The 26199-nt window shown below is 45.3% G+C and overlaps 1 protein-coding gene across 3 annotated transcripts in view; it reads left to right on the top strand.

Moving 5' to 3' along the window:
• EEPD1 (endonuclease/exonuclease/phosphatase family domain containing 1) overlaps positions 1-26199 on the top strand; it is an 80677-nt gene that overhangs the window by 41830 nt on the left and 12648 nt on the right. For all 3 annotated transcript variants that reach the window (XM_084857874.1, XM_084857872.1, XM_084857873.1), the window contains exons 3-6: positions 7861-7912; positions 18674-18784; positions 20068-20202; positions 21690-21822. In XM_084857874.1, the coding sequence (XP_084714000.1) occupies positions 7861-7912; positions 18674-18784; positions 20068-20202; positions 21690-21822 (431 nt within the window). The remainder of the gene's footprint in view (positions 1-7860; positions 7913-18673; positions 18785-20067; positions 20203-21689; positions 21823-26199) is intronic.

The following is a 26199-nucleotide window of genomic DNA, read 5'->3' as shown; positions in this document are numbered from 1 at the left end:
AGGATGCAGAGTTAAGCTCCTCGGGTGATAAACCCGTAAGAGAAACAATCCTCTGCTATTCCTGGGTTCCTCCCAAAGCCCCTTAATTTTATTTTTAGCTGTGCTTTGTGTCAGGAAACAACAGGAAGTCATTGGCCGTTTTTTTAAAATGTGCACATGCTCTCCCACCCCTCCTCAAATCAATGGCGAAGCACTGGAGTAGGGAGGTAGAATCAGATGGAGCAAAAGATACTTCAGAAGCACCAGAGAACAACCCTTGAGAGAAATTAGAACGACAAAGCAAACAGAATAGATTTATTTATCTGCAAAATAATCATGGTCTGTGTTTTCAAAAGTGTAAGCCAAGAATTGCTTTTATGATCTTCAGATCTTAAATGTCGGTCTTCTTTCCATGGATAGGATTTTAAAAAATCAGTTAAATGATTCATCTAAACCCAATTTAAATGCCTATGTAAAAAGAGACAGACACAGACTGTACTTCCTTGTCGATTCTGTCTTGCAAAAACTTTAAAAAATGGGTGGCTCCTGCAATATATCCTGAAGGTTGTTTTTGTTTGTTATTTAAATAATATTGTGGATTTTCCATAATTACAAAACTGTTTTAACCTCAGTGTGCCAATAGTTAATGTAAGAGCAAACAAATATGGATTTGGATTAAATACAAATGTAAACATTTGTTTTTATAGAAGGATGTACTATAAATAGATTAAGGCCCAGTGTGGACAGAATGCTGGCACTCTGAAAATCACGTTTTGCAAATCAGGAGTCAGCCTCAGGAATGTACGCTCTCCCCCCGTCTCCTCTTTGGACGCTAAAGTGTGGTTAAGAACAACTGTGGAAGGGAGAGGGGAATTCATGCTGGTGAGTGGAGTAGTGACAGGGTAGAAGCATGCCTCCCTAAGGCTGGTTCCTAGTGGCATAGTGGTGCATTTTGAAATGCAGGTGCTCATCATGAACCATGCCCCCAAGGAGAGTCCAAAAGTGCAGGCAGCTGTATTGATCCATCTCTCTGTTAGGTTTTTTGTAGGTCTTTTGTAAAGCTAATGGGTCTTAATAACCCATTCAAGACCAAGCCACCCAAAATACTTTGTATTACAACAGGGATAGCTCATAACAGTATATTGTTGCCGGGAAAATCCATTTCCCTGCCCCCCTCCCCAGTTGCTGTTAGGATTGCAGCTAAGGTCTGAGGAAACAGGGAAGCCAAGATGGCAGTTGATGTCATCATCCCTGCTAATCAAAGAGTCCCAGCGTGTCAACCCTGTGAACCCTGCCTCCACTACACCACTGATGGTTTCTGATTTGCAAACCAGCGCTGTATCTGTGCTAGGCTGGAGGCTTCAATCCTAAACTCACTTGACTAGGAAGTAAGTTCCATTAAACTCGGAGAAGCCGAAAAAAGTGATATGCCTTGGCTAAGAAGGGCTTTAGCAGTGCCTTCTTATTTTGCCCGTCTGCATGTGTTTTAATGCCTATGCCACACTGGTTGTCAGACTCTATGCTGGAAATTTGATTCAGATGATGTACACAGTCCTTAACCAACAGCATACCTAGGAAATTCGTTTACTGCACTTGTTCCCATGACTCTTTGTCCAAGCAATGCGTTTTACTCCTCTGGGACTCAAGGTTAGCTTTCCCCACCTCTTACTGTTCTCCTAATTACCTGAGCACTGCAGCTTTTGACTGAAACCAAAAGTGGGTGGGGCTAGAGTGGTGGCCCCACCCACTTTCTCCCACCCCCTTATTTTCCCCGTATTCTCACCCCCGCTTTTCTCTATTTCTCCCCCACATCTCCCTCTCCCTCCTTGATTAAAGTGTCCCCATGGGGCAAGGCCACTTAGAATGCTTCCGTTAGCATAGGAGTGACTCTCAGCATGAGGTCACAGCACCCGGTTCCACATCCCTGTCCACACTATTCAAGGTTCTTCACATCCCCACAGGTGTGTGAGGATGGGGGAAGGGGTCATTTTTGTCTTTCCACACTTGGTGCCATTCCGACCAGCAGCCCAATCCTACAGTCTAGCTCAGAGCTAGGCCACCTGGTGCCCCCCAGATGTTTGGACTACCCCTCCCATCAGCCCTAGCCAGCATGGCCAATGGTGAGAGATTATGGGTTGTAGTCCAGAGGGTACCAGGTTGCCTACCACTAGTCTAGTTAATATGGCCACTGCTATACTTGGGTTTCCACTAGTGTAAGCCTAATGGAGATCCTGAGCTCTTCCTGTGGCACTGTTATTATTCCAGAAGGAAGAAGAGGCTCATGGGAGTTCTGTGGTACTGTTTAACTATAACGTGGGAGGAATCCCTTACTCAGTTAAGTCACACAAAAGCTCATTGCTATCAGCTCTAGGCAAAATATGTTGAACAACTCGAGGAGCAGTAACTTCCTTCTGATGCAGGCAGCCAAAAACAAACACACACCCAGTTGCACTTTAACTTCAGCATAATCTGTAAAATTCCATATATTTCTCTTTATTATATTAACTGCCTGGGTCAGTATTAATTGCCCATCTATTCTTGATATGAAGAAGAAATTAATCAGCAGTGGACTGAAAAGTCACATTTATCTGGTTTCATTCATGCAAACTACCTTATTGGTAAATAACAACCCAGCATTTTACAAACTGCATTTACACAGAAACAAAAGATCCAAGAAAAGTAAGAATGGCATTGGGAGTTGGATGGGAGTGTGGCCTGCAGCCTCATTTTACAGTAACAAAGCCAACTGAATAAATTACTTTGTGCTGGAAGAAAATAAATAAATCCCATTTCATACATGGAATGGCAGGTTTAAGAACCCTACAAATGTTGTGAAGAATATGTGAGCAGTTGCGCAGAGTGGTAGGCAGCAGTATTGCAACTGAAACTCTCCCCATGACCTGAGTTCAACCCCAGCGTAAGCTGGGTCTCGGGTAGCCGGCTCAGGTCGACTCAGCCTTCCATCCTTCCGAGGTCGGTAAAATGAGCACCCAGTTTGCTGGGGGGAAAGGTAGTCACGACTGGGGAAGGCAATGGCAACCCACCCCGCTATAGTCTGCCATGAAAACGCCAGCGTAAGCAGTGTCCCTCTAGGGGTTAGTAATGACCTGGTGCTTGCACAGGAGGAACCTTTCTTCTTTCTTCTACTGAAATATGACTCAGACTTTCTGACAAGAATGATATATAAATTTTTCTTTTCCAAGTAATCTAAAGAGTCAGATGTTTTAGTTACTACATTGACTAAACCAAACCTAAACTTTCCACCATTTTCGAAACAGCTTTCAAATTGATGCCTTTATTTCCATTCCTCCATTATACATTGATGCAAAACTCAATGACATACTGTACCTCTTCTCCATACATTGTCCATGCTGCTATTAACTGCTCCTCATATGTTGATGGACATATTCTCTCCCAGTTTGCATGTAATGAGAAGCCACCATGGGTGACTTTCCCTATAGGGTTTCCTGTTGCAGTGGCAGCTGCCACTTTGAATATTTGGGGCACGGTGGGGACATGCTGTATTATTTATGTATTTATTTCTTTATTACATTTATATCCCGCCGTTTTTCCTCCTTAAGGAACCCAAGGCGGCGTAATAGTCCTCCTCTTCCTCCATTTTATCCTCACAACAACAACCCTGTGAGGTGGGTTGGGCTGAGAGTCTGTGACTGGCCCAAAGTCACCCAGTGAGCTTCCATGGCTGAGTGGGGACTAGAACCTGAATCTCCCGACTCCCAGTCCAACTCTCTAGCCACTACACCACACTGGCTCTCGCATGCTGTAGCTTCTCATTACATGCGAACCTGGTGAGGGTGGTTGTTGAGGTGGTTGACAAGTCACCTGCAATCCTGAAATAGCCCATGGGTCTGGATGGCTGGTCAACCACCCAACAACCACCCTTGCCAGGTTCGGACATAACGAGAAGCTACAGCATGCCCCTGCCACACCCAGAATATCCAAAATGGCAGCTGCCACCACATCGAAAACCCTCACAGGGAAATTCACCCACAGTGCCTTTTCATTATGTGCGAACCAGGTCACCGTGGCTTGCTGTAAGAAATGCGGTAAGTTCTAGATGATGATGTAGCATTGGTACCACCAGATACAGTACTACAAAGCCCATACGCCCATTGGAACCTTGTCCCCCCAAACTACTGAAGACAATAGGCTTTTGTTAGCAGATTGCAACAATTCTTTAAATGGGCCCTCTTCTTTCTTTTAAATCTGCACCTACTTTATGGGCCTTTGTTATGGGGACAGAGGTCCAAGAACTTTTTTGCCCTTTCTGCCAATCTCACGGTGTCCTACCAGAATTTCACTGTCAATGCATACCCAGTGTGTGCATGAGAACCAGGCTTCCTAAACGCTCAGGCAGGGATGACAGAGGAATCATAAGCAGTTGCTAGGTGAGAAAGGGCAAGAAGTCCTGATTCCCCCTATCTCTTAGTCCAATTCTTTTATGAATATGTTGATTGCTCAAAAAAGATCCCCTCTGCAGTCAGTACAAGATTGATGTCTGGCTTTGTCTACCTGTCCTGCTGGATGATTGACAGTGAATGGATAACAGATGAAGAAGCGTGAACTGGTCATTGTGTGCATGAAAAGTGCTTGCTAACTGGGTGTCTGTATCAGTCTTCCCCAATGTGGCACCCTCCCGATGTGCTGGACCACCATACCTAGTCAGCACAACCAGTGGACATGCTGGCTGGGGTTGATGAGATTTGTAGTCCAAGTAGGGATGTCAGAGAAATCTACTTGGGGGCTAGAGTTTGATGAGCTTTCCTAGGCTCACCCCCACCGACTTCATTTCAGTTCCTGCCACGGCGTCCGAATCAACCTGCAGCAAGTCGGGCCAGTTTGCAGATTTTCCACGAATTTTGCACTTTTTTGGAGTGGGGGGGGGAGGTTCCGCAATTTGTACAGATTTCTGAGCAGTTTGCACAAATTACTATGCAAATTACAGCTAAAATTAATATGAACTTGAGCACACTCGGGGAGAGAGCAGAGGACAGGAAGGCCTGGCGTGCTATGGTCCATGGGGTCATGAAGAGTCGGACACGACTTAACAACTGAACAACAACAACAGCTAAATTCCTGTAATTCCTGCAAATTTGGCTGTAATTTGTACAAATGGCTCAGAAATCCCCCCCTTCGCAAACAAGTTCCCAGAGTTTGGGGAACACCCCACAGCTTGGCTTGCAGACGCAAAGCGAGTTTTACAGGCTGCAGAACTCCACTGAGCCAAAAAAAGAACCAGATTTCCCTGAAATGAACATCCTTAAATCCAACACATCTGGAGGATGCCAGGTTGAGGAAGGCTGGTTTACATCATGCTGCCAAGCCATAGTGAGAATTCTAATACAAATGAGGGTGCAGGTCTGTGTTCATATGGCTGTACCCACACACTATTTGGAATCACTGTGGTGCTTCCCTAATAAAAAGGGATTCTCTTGTTTCTCTCCCTTGTCTCTGATTGCTCCCTTGTTCTTGGATGTGTTTCCTTCCCCCTCTCCCCAGGCCAGGACACAAGCAACTGCTTTCAGCTAAGGAGTCTTTGTTTTGTGATTGTTCTACACAGAGATGCCTGATCAGGTTTCCTTGATTTAGGGATTTTCATTGTGTCAAAGTTCTGGAATCCTGTGATTGTACCATCATGAAACAAACAAGTAGATTGTGCTGGGGACTGGGGATTCAGTGGTACATTCAGGAGACCTATCACTCCTTAATGGGATGAAACAACCCTCAAAGAAAAGTGGGAGTGAACGCACCTTTCTGCAATCTACTGTCATAGTGAGTTTAGGGGGTGAGGAAGCAGCAGTGCAAGGCAGCAATGAGAGCTAGTTGCTCAAAGCGGTGAGTTCTCCTGACCGACTAACCTTTATTGGGGTCAGGGGTTACTTACTACCTGACATGCTGTGGGGCAGCCTATTGGTATAAAGCTGAAGCTTCCTTGCTGGTGAGGCTGGTCTCTCTGCAGCTTGCTCCTTTGACTACAATTGAGAACAGAGGCAGAATTTCTCTCTGACACGCCTTAAGTTACCAGTTCAAGATTCACTTTGGGTTTGAGTCTTGGCCTCTATGCTATGCCTGTTTTGTGGACAATCATTCTCCATGGCTGGGTATATAATTGCACACATTTTCTTTTTTTAAAAAGGCAACCTTTGAAGACCTTGGAGGAGTATAATGTATTGGACAGCCAGCAATAACTACCTCCTATTTTTAGATCAGTCACACCGCAAGTCCTGTAAAACCCACCAAGGGTGTCCAATCAGTTCTGCGTTCTACACCAGACCCTGGTGCCAAGTTGCCATCTACCATTTAGATAAATTGATCTCTCCTTCACTATGCAGTGCTATAAATCCTTACTTGGTGATTATGCTTCCTTGGGAACCTCATACTTTCTGTTAGTCAGCATCGGAACCTGGCTAAAGTTAAAAGCAGACAGACAGACAAGCTTATTTCTGTCCCTTCCCTTTCTTTCTACCACATTTTGGAACTTAGGACTATATCAGTCAGTGCACATTATAATTAAATGTTGACAAAATGAACTTGGTTATTATGGGCAACAAGGTAGACGTTCCAGGGGCTGGATTTGTTTAATTCTACAGAGCAGCCTATTAAAGTAATGACAAAGAGATACAATTCCATCCTTCCATTGGTTTCTATTGGCTGATGATGGAATCTGTGTGGTCCGTTACCATAACACACATGACCAGTAGCTTAAGTGCTTTAAAAAAATGGATCAAATTAATAGAAGATGGATGTATCAGCTTTGATTGGCTCTGACATGGAGCATCTCTGTTCAAAAGTAGGGATGTACAGATTGTGTAAAATCCATTCCATCTGTGTTTCACAGATTATCAGGCACCATTCATTCTGCCTTCTGCCCATCGATGACATCAGATTTTTTGTTTGTTTCCGAATTTGGGCAAATTCTCATTTGAATAAATTCACAATTTCACATGTGTGAAAAGTGCAAATACTCCAAAATGCACATTTTCACACTTAACCTATGGGGGAAATGTGCATTTTTGGTTGGGGTGTGTGTTTGAGGGTGTATTTTTCTATGACAAAATTTGCGCAAAATTAAGGAAAGTTAGAAAATCAGGTTGCAAGTCAACGGAAGCTGGTCCACTGCGGAATCCATGGCTCAGATTAATGAAAATCCGAACTCATTGGGTTTTGTTGCAGATTTCTCCAGCATCCCTATTCAAAAGCAGTCCACCTCTGATACCTGACGATTAGGATGAGTAACAGGGCTTCTCCATGTCTTGCCTGTGGGCTTCCCAAAAGCATCTGGTTGGCTGCGGTTGACAACTGAGTGCTTGACCGTATGGCTCCTTGACCTGATCCAGCAAGGCAGTTCTTCTAACCTTACTATTCCGGCGGTTCTCTTTCAGATGTGATAAAGCACTGTCCCAAATACAGCCTCCATCACCAACAGCCAGCATGGCCATCGACCATGCTGACTGGGGATGATGTGAGTTGCAGTCCAATGCATCTGGAAGGCACTAGGTTGGGGAAAGGTTGGAAATAAAAGAATACACACCTCAAACAATTGGCTCTTGCATGCTGAATTTTGGGATGACCATTGACACTTCCAGCCAAGAATCAACTTACAGGAGGTATGTCCGGTTTAAACAGAGCATGCAATGTAATGTAAATTCTTGCACATCATTCCTTTGCGAGACAAAGCAGTTAGAGACGGCAACCCTCATGCTTGCTTGTACAGATGTAGACATATTGATGGCAGAGGGACTAGACCTCTGTAAATGGTTGGCCAACTAGCTACATCCAGTTTTCAGACATCCAGGAGCTAGTCTTGTGTGATTTTTCAATGACACATTTTCTGTGTTTTTTTCTTTCTTTCTCTCATAGCATCAAGCTTTTGGCTGTGCAGGAGTTGGTTGACCGAGAAGCACTGGAGAAGGTATTTTTAACCTGTTTGTTGAGCAAGACATACTATTTAAGCACAACCTTTCTATTAACAGTAGGATTCCCTACTTGCTGTGACTCATGCTGTATAAGCAAGAGATTCCCCATGCCACACACTTCATATTACATAATATCAGAAGAAGAAAAATTGGTTCCTAACTTGAAATGGGCAGTCTTCCACTTTTTCTGCTCTGTGGCAGCCAGCAGCAGCATGCAAAAACGGATAGCCTTTGCCTCTTTTTCCTGTTGGCATTCTCAAGGCCACTCTTATTAGTTGCCAGATCAGGCTTCCGCAGTCTGTCCCCCAGATGTGTTGGACTACAACTCTCATGATTCGCAACTGCCATGCTGGCTGGAGATGATGGGAGCTGTATCTGACACATCTGGAGGCTGCCAGGCTGGGGAAGCCTGCAGGAGCTTATGCACTGTACATACCTCTGCCTTTTTAATAGGCCAGAATCCAAACAACCATGTAACTAGTTCTGCACACCCTTGGGATGGTTGGGCTTGCATTTTGCTCAGGCTGCATGGCAAACCCCTTTGGAAGCTGAGATGAGTTTCAAAGCAGTTTGTGGTATGACCGAGATGGTTTGTCTGTCCAAATGGGACAGGGGTGGGAGGAGTAAAAAATCTCACCAGGAGTATGCAAGCCCTTGGCTTTGGGCATGCCCAGAGTAACTCTTTGAATCCCAGTTGTAGAAATCTTCTAATTTGCTGCTGTCCCCTTTAGGTGGGGCAGTGCGAAAACTACATTTTCTTATAGCTTTCTGGTTTCTGTGGCTTTTTGTTTGGTAGCGCACTAAGCCATAGAAGCAGGATATGCAACAAATTGTCACAATGTATACTCATGTCCTGGTAAAAGTGCTCCTGTTCAGGGTTCCAGCCAGTCAGTCATTCCATTCCATTCCGCCACCACCACCACCACCAATTTCTTGTTTGTCTTTTCCAGCTGACACTCAAAATGCCATGTCTAATAAGTATTTTCAGTCCTCGCTGGACTGTTTTGGGGATGGGTTGTCCCTCTTGTGTATTTTTAAAATATTTGTACTTCTGCAAACCTGGGGGTTCCTCTAAGCTTGCTGATTTCTCTTGTTCCTCAGTGGCCCCATTTTGGTTCCATTTCTGTTGGCACTCGCCACCTGAGTTCACTGTTAAGGGGGAGTGATGTGTAAATGTAAACTGGTGTGCCTGCATTTTCCAAGGCTTTGAAAAAGCTGCACTTGTATCACTCACCCTGCTTTTTTTTTTTTGTTCTTCATCTTACGAAATAGTAATAGCAATGGGAAAACAAGTCTAAGATTTATTTATTTTGTTGTTTCCCTGCTCCAGTATAATGTCTCTTCCTGTTGTTTCCCCACTCCAATATAATATCCTGCTCCTGGCATTGAATTGGGCAGGCTCGAATGAATGTTTTCAAAGCGTAGAGTGTAAATGCATTTGCAGTGGCTTTTTCTCCCTGCCTCCCTGCTTCAGAGTACATTTCAGCCAGATCAGTGTTTCATTATGATTAAACCCATTGTTATCTTTCTTAGTTCTAAATCACTTTCACAGCAAAGCAGACAGCTCATGAGACGACTGTTAAGCAGAAGAGAAGGTTGTGCGCTGTCCAAATAAAGCTCCTGGTTTCGGTTGGCTTGAGTGCAAAGGTGGCAGCAGCTCTGTGAAGGAAGCTTTTTAACCATGTACCTTTCTGCATACATACCATGCTGTGTGCAATGTATGTATAAGCTAGGCATGTTCAAATACATTAGGAAAAGAGAGACAAAGGAGCTGGTGCCACAGTAAACTGAGTTTCTCACAGCTATTTTTGCAAATGTTTCTACCTAGGGGTAGGTTGCAACCTGGCAACCCTAAAAGAAAGGCTTTAAAGCAATCTTTAGCAGGGAATTTGACCTCCGTGACACATGACTAACTGCATGGCTACAGATCTTCACCTTCTCATAAGATTCATAGAAGAGCTATGCAGGTATTGCACCTGATCTCCCACCTCAGTGCTCTGCTCTCTGGACAGTTAGCTGTTGCCTTCCTTTTGCAATACTATTTTGTCTGTGTTTCATAAAGCTAACCTGGGAATCGCATGACGTCAGCTGTACTTTCAGGCGGTACCTCTTACAATTTACATCTCGTAACCATACATCTATAACCTTTAGAGATAAGAAACTTCAGTTTAGGTTTTTCAGGGTGCAATCCTATCAAGATCGGCGGCCGCCTCCGAACTCGGAGGCGACCGCCTATCCAAAGCAGGGCAGGGGAAGCATGGAGGGGATCGTTCCCTCCGCGCTTCTCCTGCTCTGCTTTCTTGGCTAGACAGACGATTACGGCTGTCTAGCCGTGGGAGCACGGAGCGGGGAAGGAGGCTGCTGTATGTGTTGTACATGCAGCTACGCCCTCCCCACCCCGGAATGCCCCCAGCCACGCCCCATGGGCCAAATCCAGCCCTCCTGAGCTCCAGAATGTGCCTGAGAAACAAATTGTATCTTATATACACACAACCTCAGGTGAGGTTGCTACAGAAGGTGTTTTTGTTGATGTGCTTCCCTCCACCCACCTCTGCATAGTGCCTGAAAAAGAGCCATGTCATTTCAGCTAATAAATGTAAATCACTTAGACTTGTTGTTTCGGTAAAATGTTTGAACTTCAAAACAAAACAAAACAAAACTGATTTTGAGTAGCAAGAACTCCAGGCTTTTTTTCAGAGTATGGATTCTGGTTTCTGGCAACTTTACTAACAACCCTTAATAATAATATATGGTAATTACTGAACATATAGGAAGTTCAGTGCCTCCCCACTTTTTAAAACATTTTTTTGGGGGTGGGGTCAAGGTGTTTGTTTCAGGCCTTTCTGGTTTTAACTAATTTGAGGCTTTGGGGTATGAGTTTGACTTAACTGTGTCCATACTTGCTCTTGAAAAAATCAGTAGTACCAGGACAGCTCAAAGTGAGCACACATGAGGGGAAGGCAGGGGAGCTATTTTTCGTTGGCTCTGATCCTTTTAGCACCAGCATTGATTTGGATGAATTCCACAATGCCCTCTGACATAGAGCTCACACAGAATATCAGACTCGCCTGGGGTGAGCTTTTTCACAGCACAGTCCTACAGAGGTTTACTCAGAAGTAAGTTCCACTGTATTCAGTGGGGCTTACTCACAGGTAAGCATGCACAGGATTGCAGCCTTAATGTGGCTGTCTGTAGCCTCCTGCAGTGTGGTGAGGTAGATATTGTCACACATCAGGTGGAGCTGTGTGGTAAAATGGTTACCTGTATGTACCTAATCCTGCCCTTCCCATTTTACTGGAAAGAGGCACCCCATGGCAAAGCTCCAGCACCATTCTTGTCTGGAGTTCAGCTGAGCTCTTGAAGAGTTGCTCTTCTAACTGGTCCCTCAGCAAATAACTGGCATTAAATCCAGGATCGTTCCCCGTGTTCATAATGAGAAGGAGAGGGTGAGAGAGAGAGAGAGTTTTCCCACTGGAGATTAATACCAGAAGTATGTGTGCCCAGGCATGTCTTTCCCAACCTGGCACCCTCCAGATGTGTTGGACTGTAATTCCCATCATTCCCAGCTAGCACATCCAATTGTCAGGAATGATGGGAGTTGTAGTCCAAAACAGCTGGCCCGGGAGAATAATCTGTCATCCTATACATGAGTCAATTGGTATTCTTTTCCTTATTTTTTTTTTTAAACTTGTAGCAAATGATAAAATGTCAATGTTTGCAATGCTGCAAATGCATCAGCTTCAATCTTGCCTAATTCACTTAGCTTGTAGCTTGCTTGTTTCGTCTAGCCAAGATTAATTGTTAAGCCACCCAGCCAGAACTAACTGAATTAGTACACATTGTCTTTGATTTGTGCAATTTGCTGGTTTATCAAAGTTGAAGCGAATTGAAATTAATTAAAGCAAGTTGCCCTGAGGAAATTGCATCTTGGCAAATGTCCACATAAATCTCCCACTTTAATTTAATGCTTGAACCTAAGACTTGTGCCAGCAAATAAACAGTAAGGGTGGGTCATATTGACCGCTATTACACCACAGCATTATAAACCCGACAGTCTCGCTTGAGGAGTGCTGCTGTTGTTGTGTGGCTTCAAGAGAAAAGATTGCTGTCTTTAAGCTTTTGTGTAACGTGTCGCTAACAACGTTTTCTGATGTTCAAGCTGTGAGTGCCGATCCTGATGTTGCCAAAATGGCACCATCCATGCACGAGAGGGAGGTCTCAGCAGGCTTGGGGGAATCCCAAGGGTATAAAACAACTCTGTGAGGTGGGCTGCTTGCCACACTCCTCCTTTCTTGAAATCTACCACCACTCACTCTCCTTTTCACTCTTACTTCTGAGTAGGAGCAAATCCAAAGAGCGGTGAGTTTAAACTGGGAGGAGAGTTTGCTGTTGCCTATCCTTCACAGATGCCACTGTGTGAGGTTCAGCTGCATTCAGCTTGCCCTGTCCCCCTTAGATCAGGGTGGAGAGCCTCTGTTCCATGGACCAGTGCGGCCTGCAGGGCCTATCCAGCCAGCCTGCAGCCTCCCCTCCTATCCTCCCACAGTGCAGCAATTATGCTTTACAAAAAGCCTTCCATTAGAGTCAACAGGAGGCTTTTTTCAAGCTTAATTGCAGCGTGAGGAGCAATTTGGGGAGGGGGGGGTCACCAGTAGGCATGGAAGGGTTAACCCCCCTGTACACTGCGACCCGTCACCCACCCACCCCATTGCCCCTGGCACAGCAGTTAGCAGCCAGTAGAAGGCTTGATTCAAAGCTAGTTGCAGTGTGAGTGAGTGATTCTGGGGAGGTGGATCTGGAGCTGGGGAGGGAAGGGTTTACCCTCTCCACATGCTAAGATACAGTCAACCCTGTGCTGCAATTAGGCTTGACAAAAAGCCTTCCACTGGAGCCAATGGGATGCTTTTTCCAAACCTACTTGCTGTTCGGGGTATGTGTAGGGATGATTGTGTATGTGTGAGAGAGGGGGAGAGGGAGGGGGAGTGTGTGTGTGTGAGGGGGGGGAGTGTGTGTGTGTGAGAGAGAGAGAGAGAGACAGAGAGAGAGAGAGAAATGGAGAGAGGGCATATGGATGTGTGTTAATAAATGTGTGTATGAAAGAGCGAGTGTGGGGTGGGCCTCTCCCCTTCACTCTGACCCCACTATTTCTTGCTTCGGTGGCATCCCCATTTTGCGGGGGGCGGGGGGATGCAGCCCTAGAAGGTTAGCCACAAGGGCCTCAGCTCAATGTACATAGCATAAAACTAAGGGACTTAGGCAGGTAGAAGATGACTTCCGGAGTTCCTAAACTAGACAGCTAATCCCAATCTCCAATTCAGAATCTGTATTAAACTTAGAAGAAGAAGAAGAAAAAGAAGAAAAGATATTCAGAGAGAAATCAAGCCAGGCACAGTATAACAAAATAATTAAACAAAATAGCTTCTACACAGTTGATACTGCCTCACTACAAACTATGTGTTAAGGCAGCCTCTCCCAACCTGGTGCCCTCCAGATGTGTTTGGACTGCAACTCCTATCATCCTCAACAGCATGGGAGTTCAGTGCAAATGGATCTAGAGGGCGCCAGATTGGGAAAGGCTGATCTAGCCCATTTCTGTATACTTGGAGTGACAAAGTCAAATTGCTATATATTTTGACTGGTTCTCTAGGGGCTCAGGCAGATAGTCTTTGACCTACAACCTGGTCCTTTTTTTAGGGCCGCGGTGGCTTAGTGGTTAAGATGCTGAACTGCAGACCGGAAGGTCGGCAGGACAGCAGTTCGAGACCCAAGTGCCGCGTGATGGAGTGAGCTCCCGTCTTCAGTCCCAGCTCCTGCCAACCTAGCAGTTTGAAAGCAAGAAATTGCAAGTAGATAAATAGGTACCGCCTTGGCGGGAAAGGTAACAGCGTTCTGTGCACCTTGGTGTTCAGTCATGCCGGCCACATGACCACGGAAGCGTCTTCGGACAGCACTGGCTCTTCGGCTTAGAAACAGGGATGAGCACCGCACCCTAGAGTCAGACACGACTGGTTGGGGACACCTTTACCTTTTTTTTACCTGGTCCTTTTAGCTGCAGGTGCCAGGGATTGGACCCAAGACCTTCTGCACACAAAGGAGCTGTTCACACAACACACTAACCCACACTTAGTGGCTGAGTGTGGCTTGTTTTGAACCATGGGTTGTTTGTTGAACCGCGGGTTGGCGTGTTGTCTGAATGCAGCCGGGATGGCTTGTTAACCACCCTGAAGAACCCAGCAACAAACCATAGGTTCTCAAGGTGGCTTGTTCGAGAAAAATAAGCCACACTGCATGGTTAACAAGTCACCCTGGCTGTTTTGAGACAACACGCTATTCCACGATTCAACAAACAACCCATGGTTCAAAACAACCCGCACTCAACCACCGAGTGTGGGTTAGCATGTTGTGTGAACAGCCCCAAAGTATCTGCTCTGCCACACAGCGACAGTTCCTCTGGACGAAGAGCACTTGCTGCAGGCCTGGATTCAGGTACTGACAAGAAGAATGTCATGTGCAAACTTCCCTAAGACAGGTTTTGAAAAGGCGATGCCTTTGCTGCTAAGAAATGGCACTTTACCTAAGGCAGCAGAGTTATCTGTTCATTTTGGTATTGCCCAATAAACATACGTAGATGTGTTCTCTTCTGGAGCAATCAAGCTAGCTTTTGTTCTGTCCCTTTTATTTGAGCAAATCAATCTCCTTAAAAAAATATATATAATAATAACAGCCTGTTGTTCAAATCAAGGTCTTTGCAGGTGCTCTGCAAAGCAGTGATAGATTACTTTAAAAAACAAAATTGCCCTGTCAAATGCTTCTCGGTTGGTATTCCAGCTTGCCGTTATGGGCACCTGCACTATAAAGATAAGTACATTCCTTGTTCCAGTTTAAAACAGAGCTCCTTTATCTCAAACTATAAAATACTTAAATATTAGAGGGATGATATTGGACTAAATTGAGTCTGGGTGCAATTTCAAAGATAGCTTCACAAAAAAGAAAAGGAGATAATCCTAGGTCAGGGGTGGGCAACACGCTCCCCAACCCCCCAGGCTCTTGTGTGGCCAACTGAGGCCTAGAAATTCTGTGTTGTGGCAGTGACAAAAAAAAAACTTGGAAACTTATAAAGGACAAAGCACAGAAAACAAGCGAAATTACCCCTTTTTCTATTGCTGTAGCAGTTTGCCACCAAAATTTGGCAGCAAGATGACCATTGTTGTTGTTGTTGTTGTTGCTGCTGCCTCCACACTAGCAGCAGCAGGAGCGCAGCCCACCAGGCAGTCTGGTGGGCGGAAAGTGGCCCCAGATCTCCTGAAGTGGCCCACCCCTGCCCTAGGGGCTATGGAGTTCGTGGCATGCCAGTATATATCCTCTAGCACAGCCTTCCCCAACCTGGTGCTCTCCAGATGTTGGACTACAACTCCCAGCATCCCCCAGCCAGCTGGGAGGGCCCATGAATGGGGACAGCTGCTATAGCATGTTTTGAAGGGTGGGGTTTTGGAGCCCTTAACAGTAGCACAGTCTAGTCTTCAGATGATGGAAGCAGATTGTAGAAAAAGAGGAAGAGATGGACGAGATATCAAGTTTAACCCTCCTTGGAACATGACATTTTTGTTATGACTTTTGTAAAGCAGACACTGTGACTGTCAGTTGATCAATTTGGTTCAACATAAACCTTGATCCTGGTCATCAGGCTTAATAAAGTATGATTTTGTCATGCTGTCAGAAAGGCATGTAGAAAAGTAGCACTAGAAACGTTGTCATTATTATTGCATTTATATCCCACCTTTTTTCCTCTTGCAAGGAACCCAAGGTGGCGTACATGGCCCTCCTCCTCTCCATTTTATCCTCACAACAACCCTGTGAGGTAGGTTAGGCTGAGAGCCAGTGACTGGCCCACAGTCACCCAGTGAGATTTATGGCTGAGTGGGGACAAGAACCTGGATCTCCTGACTTCCGGCCCAACACTCTAACCACTACACCACACTGGCTCTATAATATCATACTTTATATTTAGCACTGGTTGTGCCTGGCATACAGAGAATCCCATTTCAAGACTAATCTGATCAATGTGTCACCTGCAACGAGCTCACAGCCATCTCTTTAAAAGGACTGAGCGGAATGCAAGTCAGAATGAATGTAGAATGAAAGAATTGGAGACTAGCCATCTCCCCTTTATATGAAGAGGGCATTCATTTTTGTTTTGTTTTTTGTAATAGACGCTTCTTTCTTTAGCTTGTTCTAACTGCTGAGGCTGCCTCAGCATCCTCCATCAGATGTTCTACCTGATGTAAAACAGCCTCGCTTCATTGAAAATCAGTACAGCTGGTTTTGGAGTGGCTTTTTCTTCTCCCCAGCGTTTTGAATTTAGTTCTTTTGTTGAGCACTTTAAAAATCTCCTAAAACTGATGCTCTTGCTAGAATGCCTTTCATTGGGTTTCACCAACGCCTTTCCACCACCCACCCATCGGTTTTCCTTTAATCTACTTCTTAGCCTTAAAAAAACAAAAACTGACCTCCCTGTTAATTTAACATATTTAACATATGCCAACTGAAAGGCATTTAAATTGTTTTCATTTGCATTATAATGTTTGAAAATGTAAAATACATGAAACATGAATAACAAAATTAAGATAATACTGACAAAATATGAAGCCTTATGCAAAGAAAAGAAAGGCAGGAAGAGGATGTGATCCAGCCAGATTTAAGCAAGTGTGTGTGTGTGTGTGTGTGTGTGAATGTTTACTTGCCACTAATTTTGATAAGAGAACCATAAGCACATGCAGAACTTTGGTCTGATTATGCTTTTTGGGTAATCTTATATTTACGTTGTTCTCTCATCTTTATGAGATCAATGGTCTATTTATCTCATTTTCTGTGTGAGCCAACCTGGGCTGTGTGTATTGTGCAGTTCCACACATGAGAGAAAAACAGAATTGGGCATTGGACATAGAATACAGCATCCTGAAAATGTTGTCTTTCATTTAAAAAAAGACGCATGCTTCTAATCCTTATGGAGGAAAGGATAAGACTGGACATATGGGAGAAGTGTTCAGTAGGATTTCCAGTGGTCAGGGGTGCAGGCTTAAGTTCCCTGCACAGCTCATTGCCCCTCTTCATCACTAGTAAAAGCAGAATGAATTATGGAAAATTAAGCAAATATATGCAAATCTGCGTAGCTTATGCAAGTCATAGAACTCAGCTTTTTCTTGGTATGGAGTTGGTGCAGGTTTTTATTATTTGATACTTGCAACCCACACTTCAAAGTGCCCACACTCGGATGCAGCAGAGCTTCCTAATTTTAATGTTTAAATTTAATTTAATTGGGGTATTGATATCCTGTCTTTCTTCCGTCATGGAACTGGAGGCGGTCACATGGGGTCGCCAGGTAGTCTCCTGTTGAAATACTGACCAGATCAGACCAGCTTAGCTTCAGCCAGGTTGCTGCATCATGTGCTCTCAAACCATGCCTTGTTTACCCTCCATGGAGGCCATCCTCTGTGTCCTCACAGGTTCCTTCTCTGGGTGTCCTGCTTAGAAGGGGGCATGCCCAGGGCCTCACCAAATCCTTCAGTTATTTAACTTAATATGTTCGTCAGGGCACCGTAATGCTTCTATCATGTAACGTACACTCCTGTGCAAGGCCACCCAATTTGAGAATAAGTGGCCTGTTAGGCCTTCAAAACATCTGGTCCCTAAACCAGCCTGTCTCAACCCTCCAGATGCATTGGGCAGCAACTCCCATCATTCCCAGCCAGCATGACCAATGGGACTGATGAGAGTTGTAATCCAACACATCTTGAGGGCATCAGGTTGGGGAGGGCTGCTCTAAACTATGTTTTGATTAAGCTGGATGCATAGCTCACCTTGGCTAAGGTGTGCAGCAGGTAACACTCAAGCAACTATCCCAACAGACTTGCAGGATGAGCAAGACAGTTCTCTGGAAATACTTCACCAGGGTGTGTGCATGTGTGTGTGACCCTCTTCTCTCTCATTTGAGACTGGTTTGCACATAATGAGAAGCCGCCCTGGGTGGATTTCCCCGTGGCGCTGGCCACCATTTTGAAAATTTAGACTGCAGCAGGGGTGCGCTGCAGCTTGTTGTTACCTGCTAACCCGGCAAGGGTGGAGTGGTTAACAAGCCACCTGCAACTCTGAAATAGACCTTGGGTTCTGGGTGGCTTGTTAACCACCCCAACAACCCACCCTCTCGGGTTTGTAACAACAGGCTGCACCACACCCCCGCTATGGCTTGAATTTTTAAAACGCAGAACAGCAAGCCCAGCGGGGAAATTCAGCCATGGTGGCTTGCCGTTATGTGCGAACCGGGTCAAAGAGTCAGTGCCGGCTCCGGGTTTTTGAGGACCCCGGGGCAAGACACCTCACCTCCTCGCCACCATTGTCACCAGCTGCTGTTGCTCCTCCACCTCGTTCTCACCACAAATGCCACTTGCTTGCTTGACAGGCAGAGAGGCAGTGAGCAAGTAAGCACTGGCATCTTGCTCCTCCTCCTCCTCACCACCACCATTGTCTGGGCCAGAGTGAGAGGCAGGTAAACAGGCAGGTTGAAATGGGGAAGAGGAAGAGCAACTCCAGAGGGCTCTTTTCACTGGGCCCCTGCTGGGGTGTGGGCCCTTGGCAAGTGTCCGAACATTCCTACCCTTGACACCAGTCAGGTAAAGAATGGCCTCCTTCAGACCTGTTCTAAAACCCACAAATGATCCTGAGTGATGGCCATTTCACTGCTTTTTTGGGTTCCTTTTCAGTTTTGCATGGAGTTGAACCAGCCGACTCTGCCAAACATCCGCAAGTGGAGGGGCCCTCGAGGATGCTGGAAAGGAGTTGTTTCAGAGAAGGCCTCAGGCCACCCACAGAAGGTAGTCCAGTTCAAGCATCATGGCCTTTTCGCAACATTCTATTTTTGTCCAGCCAAGGACACAATTACACTTGTTTGATTTTGTTGTTTGTTGATGATTGCATTTTTCTTCTGCTTTGAGCTGACTTTCCATAACTGGCTTTTCCCTGGAACTTATTATTGATTTTGGAAATACTTCTGTTTTGTCGAACTGCAGCATGTTTTGTGCCAGGAAAGTGAAGAGTTTTATTTATATGAATTTTAAAGAAAAAATGCATATGTGAATGTAATATTCTGCCCCACCCCCACCCAGTATATTTAGGGCGTAATCCTATGCATGTTTCAACGGAGAAAAGGCCTACATCTAAACACATGTAGGATTGCACCCTTATTTATTTATAGTTTTTGAAACTACCTGTCCAATGACTCATGGTAGTACTTATATTCACTATGTGAAAATGCTGATTTTAAAAAGTATCTGAGTGTAAAAAGATACCCTGTGGAATATGTGCAATATTCTTATGGAACTGCTTGTAAAGCATATATTTATTCCATTTTTTTAATGACAGAGCTGATTACAGTTATAAACACAATCACACAAATTCAGTTCAGCTCTGTCCTAATCACAGATTCCAATAAATTGCCCCAGGCAACATTGCTGTCAGTTCAGCTCTTTTTTGGTAGCCTGCAATCAAGGAGTGTGTATTGCTGGATGAAGGGAAGAGATATCAGAGTGTGACTGTGAGCTGGTTCTTGGATGGCTTGTTAACAGGGCTGGCCCTACCATTAGGCAAGGTGAGGCAGTCGCCTGAGGCAGCAAATGCTGGGAGGTGGCAGCAAAGTGTTGGAGGAGAGAGTTGTGGGCCACGTGACCTGCCCCTAAGCTAGCCTGTGGTAGAGTATGCCATCCCATCACCGGTGTTGAGGAAAGATTCAACTGCCAGTCCAATCAGCCATTGTACATGGAATGGAAGGGGGGGGCATCTTGCCTTCGCCTCAGGTAGCAAAATGTCTTGGGCCGGCTCTGCATGTTAACCATGGTAACTTGCCACCTGCCCGGGTTCACACAACATGATAAGCTACATATTCACATTAGCAGCCGGCACACGCCACAAGCCACCGTGGCTTATTTGAGCCATGCTGCCGGCCTCTGATCATATGAACCAGCCCTGTGAGTGGATCCCTAGGGGCTGGATTCAGACTTGTTTTGGACTTGTTGACCCACTGCAATCTGTGGGACTTGAATTTGTCATTTTGGAAAGGCAAACGGTCTTTCTTAGCTTGCTTTTCCTTCTTGCCTCCCAGTGTGCGGAATACTCTGGCTTCTTGTGGGACACGACTGCAGGGATTGAGCTGAAGGATGCCTCTTCCCATGAAAATGCACACACCAATGGCAACGGGAGGCAGCCGTATCCTGACCTTTATGTTGCACACTTCAAGGTAATGGTGCTCAAGAAGAGAGGCTTGCCTTTCCCATGTGAGGAATTCGAGAAATTGTTGGAGGTGAAAAAGCGCAGATATGTTTTCACTGTTAACAAGAGTTCTTTCATGTTTTACTGGCCAGCTGAAATAGCTGGGCAGTGTAGCATTTAGCTTGCTATCAGGTATATCCTGATAATATTTGATAGCGATATATTTCCTATATGTACAGTGGAGGCTGGTGGTTTTGATATCAGTGGGGCGGTGAATCCACTCCGGGTTTCAGTCAGAACTCTAAAGGAGCTATCCAACGTGCTTGGATAGCTCCTTTAGAGTTCTGACTGGTTCTGACTGAAACCCGGAGCGAATTCACCTCCCCACTGACATCAGAGCCACCATCCTCCACTGCATAGGTACAAACGGGTCTAAGGTCTATTGTTATTGCTGTTATTAACATTCATATGCCGCCTTATCTGCTAAAAAGCCATCAAGGAGGCTCAAAAATTGAAAACAATAAAACCTTTTGGCAGTTACTTTCAGCAGTTAACACGAATGCAACATCTTGACGGCAGCTACCGAGGGTATTTGTGAACAACAAGAGGGAGTTTGCATTAAGGGAGCCGTGTTTGAAGGTTGGCCTAAGTGCCATTGTTTCGCACATCATCCCGCCTTTCCTCCAGTTGAGGCGAGGCATCATACACAGTTGCCTCCCCAGCGCCGTTTTATCCTCATAAGAACCCTGTGAGGCAGGCAGGCTGAGAGCTAGTGCCTGGCCCAAGGTCACCCAGTAAGATTCATGGCTGAGAAGGGATTTGAATTCAGGTCTCTCCGGTCTTAATCCACGTCTCAGCATGACACTGCACTGGCTTGTTTGGTGGCACTGCTGGGATTTGTTTTGAGCGAATAGGCCTGGCCTATTCACAGGCACTTCCTAGAGAGAGTGTTTGCATCCAGTATGTCGTGACTTCTCATGAAGGGGAGCTCTCATGGAACTGGATGCGGAGCCCTGTGGCTCCCCAAAATCCTGCCAGGGTCATTGTAGTGACCCTATGTAATGAGAACCTCCATCCTCCACAATAGTCATTGAACCCTGTGGGATCCCTGCAGCCCGATAAGGTACTATTAAATAGTGTTTAGGGCCACGGCAGCAAAAGCAAACAGTGGACCTACCCCCAGCTCTTGCATCCCAGATGATGGCTCCCACTAGGGCAGTTGGGAGACCCTGAAGGGCATCTTGTTATGATGGGTGGGGTGGGGTGGAGTGTGACAGGTTTTTACAGTGCTGACATGTTGTGAGCTGGCCTTACCCAACCAAGCTTCTGCAGATGTGCCGGACTACAACTCCCATCACCCCAGGCAGCACCCAACCATGTACTCTGGGGATGATGGGAGTGGTAGTCTGAGACATCTGCAGGTTGGGGAGGGCTGTTATGAGCAGTTCCTTGAAAACCGTATGCCCTTATGAGCATCTGACTCTGTCTTGGTTAACACTGTTGGCACCTGCCTAGGTTGGAATGAACGACCTAACGCTGGTTAACCTTCATCTGGCCCCTTTGCCCTCAGCGGGAGAAAATGCTGTGAAGAATCATAATAGCCACAAATTAGCAGCCTTTGCACAGACTCTGCAGGAAACACTAAAAGGTAAGGCCGCTTTTTTTACAGTATCAGTCAAAAAGATTGAAAACTACGGAATGAGACTCTTCGTCCATTTAATTTTTAACTCCTACATCAGTGCTCAGCAGTTTTACACATTGGCCTGGTTTCCCATAGCCCACCATGGTTTATTTAAGCCACGGTGGGTTGCAGCATGTGCCATTAGCCATTGTGAATATTCAAGCCGCAGTGGGCAGGCACTGCAGCTTTGAATATTGACAATGGCTGCGGGCACCATTGGTTCCCCACACCTGTTTTTAAAAGTGTACTTAGATGATGATGCCTGCATTTGTCCCTGCAGCCATCTTCTTAGAAGAGGCATTCCCTCTTGTCTTTTACTCAGGAGGGAATGCCTCTTTTAAGATGATGCTTGCAGTTTTTATAACTGCATTTATAAAACAATTTTTTAAAAAATTACATCTGCCGAACACTTTTTCACCTTTATCAAAAATTTATTCAGTCCAATTTATTAATTGATTAAGAGTGCAATCCCATGCATGTTTACACAGAAAAGATCCTACAGTTCCCAGCACTGGTGGGGAATGTGAAGAGTTGTAGGTCTTTTTTCTGTCTAAGTGTGCATAGGATTGCACCCTAAGTGTAGTAGCCCTAATGTCACATGGCAACTGGAAGTGCTTATTTCTCCAACATACCTGGGCTCTTCAGGCAATGGGAGAGAGGCTATGCTAGGCCTAGGAGTCTTGGGACAACAAGGGGGCTCTAAGTCACTGGGTTTTGGAATAAAGAGATGAATTAAGTTTGTGTGTGCGTGTGCGAGAGAGAGAGAATGTAAGTGTTTGTGTGTCTGTGAAGGTTTGAGGCCTACAGAAGCAAAGGGGGAAAAGGTCAGGCTCAGAAGCCTGCGTTTTTTGTTGGAAGGGGGTATCCTTGAGAGGAGTAGTTTCATTTCCCCAGTTAAGTTTCATTTCTTCAGGTTTGGAATGGTACTTTCAGTTTTGTGGGAGGAGGGTATAGAGAGAGAGTGAAAGAGCCAGTAAGAGCAAAGTCGGGGAGACCAGAGCCTGAGGAGAAAGCAGGAAAAAGCAGCATGGAGAAGTCTAAGTACAGCTAGAGTAAAGGAACTTGTATTTTGCAACTTTTATTTTCTCTTAACGCCTTTTGTACCACTCAGCAATATTGTGTAAATACCTTTAGTTGTGATTTGCTTGCTTTAATTCACCAGTAAACTGTTGTGGTTAAACCCTGTGTCTAGAGTGTCAATCACCCCACTCCTACAGCTTAAAACTCACCACTATTGGAAAGGGGAAAATAAGGAGGCAAGAGATCCTTAAGGAGTTGCTCAGGGGGTCCAGGTCATAAGGGGAACCCTGACAGTGTCCATGAAGTCCATGTACTTCTATGGTTGTGGTGTCTGTGTGCCACTGAGAACTATTTGTGTTTGTGCATAGTTTTGTGCATAGTTTTCAAAGCCTACCTGCAGGGATGCATTGGGGCATGGAGCTCATTGTCATTTTGCATACATTGAGCAGGGCCTCTGTAGGGCACAGTCCACCACTGCCAATGTATGAAATATACATTGCTCTTGATTTTAAATTAGTTTAAGGGCGCTTCGGGATGTCAGAGTCTGCTTCCTGTGCCTTATGGTGCTCCCTATTATGCATGCAATGCCCACCTGTAGCCGTGTGTTTCCAGTAGCATGTTTAAAGGTGGCATGCTATGGTGCTGGTTTTTTAGTGGCATATTGTCTCTAGATGTGCTACCAGAAATGTTTGGAAATAGACCTCTAATATTGAATGGTTAGACTCATAATGCACACAAGAAACTGGATTCTGCATGTCCAGCAGTATAAATAAGGATATTTATTCATTTGTCTCATTTTTATACCGCACATAGCCAAAGCTCTCTGGATGGTTCACAAAATTAAAACCACAAGAATACAACAAAAAATACAATATCAAATATAGTAGATTAAAACTACAGAATAAAAATATAACTAGAGTGAAACCTAGCAACAGTGCAGATATTTATAATGCAACAGCAGATTTAAGACAGCTGAGCTAAAAAACTGGAATGCTAAAATACTGGGAAAATAAAAAGCTCCTCACCTGGCGCCAGAAAGAGTACAACGTAGGTGCCAGGTGAACCTTTCTAGGGAGTGTGTTATACAACCAGGGTGCCACAACAGAAAATATCTTTTCCTGGTAGCCGCCTTCCTTACCTCTTTTGGCAGGGACTCCTGGAGAAAGGCCCCTGAAGATGATCTAACATCACGAGGTTTTAGCATGTATTTTAATATAAGAATAGCTGTTCTGGATTAAACCGAGGTCCATCTAGACCAGCATTCTGTTCACACAGTGGCCAACCAACTGTAGGAAGGCCACAAGTAAGGCCTGAGCGCAATAGCACCCTACTACACAGGTTTCCTTGCAACTGGTGTACGTACTGTAGGCATACTGGAGGTAGCATGTAGCTATCAGGACTAGTGGCCACTGATAGCCTTCTCCTCCATGAATTTTTCCAATCTCCTTTTAAAGCCATCCAAATTGGTGGCCATCACTACATCTTGTGGTAGCGAATTCCATAGGTTAACTATGCGCGGTGTGAGGAAGGACTTCCTTTTATCTGACCTGAATCTCCCACCAATCAGCTTCATGGGATGGCCCAGGTTCTAGTATTGTGAGAGAGGGAGAAAAATGTCTCCTTATTCGCTTTCTCCACACCATGCATCATTTTGTACACCTCTATCCTAAGACCTGAGTTGACTTAGGCATCATTGACTTCCACAAAACTATTCCACTGAGCGTGCATGCTTAACAAGATGCCCTCCGGGGTCTCCCAACTGCACTGGAGGGGATGAGATGCAGGGAAGCCATCAGCTGGAATGTTCAGTTGTGCATCCATGGCCCTAAACACCATTTAACATGCGCTACCAGAAATGTTGGGAAATAGACCTCCAATGTCGAGTGGTTAGGATCATAATGCACACAAGAAATACTTAAACATGCAGTACCAGATCGGGCTGAGGGATCCCACACGGTTCAATGACTGCTGTGGAGGGAGGGAGAGCAAGAAATGTGGAGCGGGGGGCACTGTGCAGACTACCCAGGAAAGGGGAGCCAGCTAGAAAGGGTGGCACTGCCAAACCAGCTCGTGCATATTTTTAAAACAATGTGCTGTGCATCACACTAAAGTTTCTAAGGGTAATTGAAATGCCACAGATCAGTCTTCCCCGACCTGGTGCCCTCCAGATGTTTTGGACTTCCAGCTCCCATCAGCCTCAATGGTTAGGAATGCTGGGAGTTGTAGTCTAAAACATTTGGAAGGCACCACATTGGGGAAGGCTACCATAGACGATAGGAATCTGGTGTTAGATTGGATGGGTTGTCTAGACATCTGACCCTGCTGATGTTGCATGTTGTTTGCTAGAGCCTTGAATCAGTTTCCTCCATTTCTAATCTTAGCCCTTCTTCTGGCCCTTAGGGGTTAGATTCAGCTAGATTCCTGTAAAGCCATTGTGATTTCGCCATCATTAATATCATTGTGGGGCCTCTGTTGGGGAATCGGAGCAACTCACCCTTTGTTTGCTGTTTAACAAAGCCTAAAAATGTGGGATGACTTAGCTCAGTTTTTCAAGGTCAGCAGCTTAAAAACATTCTGAATCGACACCCATCTCCAGTTTCAAAAGAGGTTCACAAAGAGGATACCTCACAAACATGCGTCGTGTCTTGATCTTTTGTTGTTGTTGTTGTTGTTGTTGCAAAGCATCAGTTAGGATTGACCTATCTTTGGTGTGTATTTTTTAAAAAAATTATAGGCAGCTATACAGACCTGATTTCAACACAGCACTCCTTTGAAGGACTGCAGCTACTGGAGTTAAAGCCAAGCATGCTGTGCCAACAGTTAACTAGCACTCCCCTCCGCCCCCTTTTTAACATGTATTTTAAAGTTAGAAAACAGCTTCCAGAGTGATTCTTCTCTCCTCCCATTAGGCAAGTGTTGATTTCTTTATCGTTCAAATGAAGTTGAAAATAGCATTGCCTTTTCAGTTAAACTGAAGCCGTTCTCAGCAACAGTCTGTGACATGGGCCATCTGATCCTAAGTATATTTTCTAAGGAAGACATCTCACTCACTTCAGTGGAATTTACCCCTTAGTAAATGTAAAGCGGCACTCCGAGGGCAACTTCCCTGCAGTGCCAACAGACTTACCTGGCCTCCTGAAGTCCCCTCACCCTCTCTGACTCTGCAATCTCAAGGTCTCACACCTGCTGACACATTGCTGGGGCGGTGTGGTGTGCTCCCACCGTCATCTTGCATCTACCCCATTTGGGCTGACGTCTCCCTCAGCGGGGCTGAACTTCTTTCAGCCCGAGGGCCGAATTCCATTTCAGAGAAGCTTTCGGAGG

The sequence above is a fragment of the Heloderma suspectum genome, chromosome 5 (assembly GCF_057233095.1).
Source record: "Heloderma suspectum isolate Gila_16-S chromosome 5, 16-S_ref, whole genome shotgun sequence".
Taxonomy (NCBI): Eukaryota; Metazoa; Chordata; class Lepidosauria; order Squamata; family Helodermatidae; genus Heloderma; species Heloderma suspectum.
This window is presented reverse-complemented; position numbering and strand designations above follow the sequence as displayed.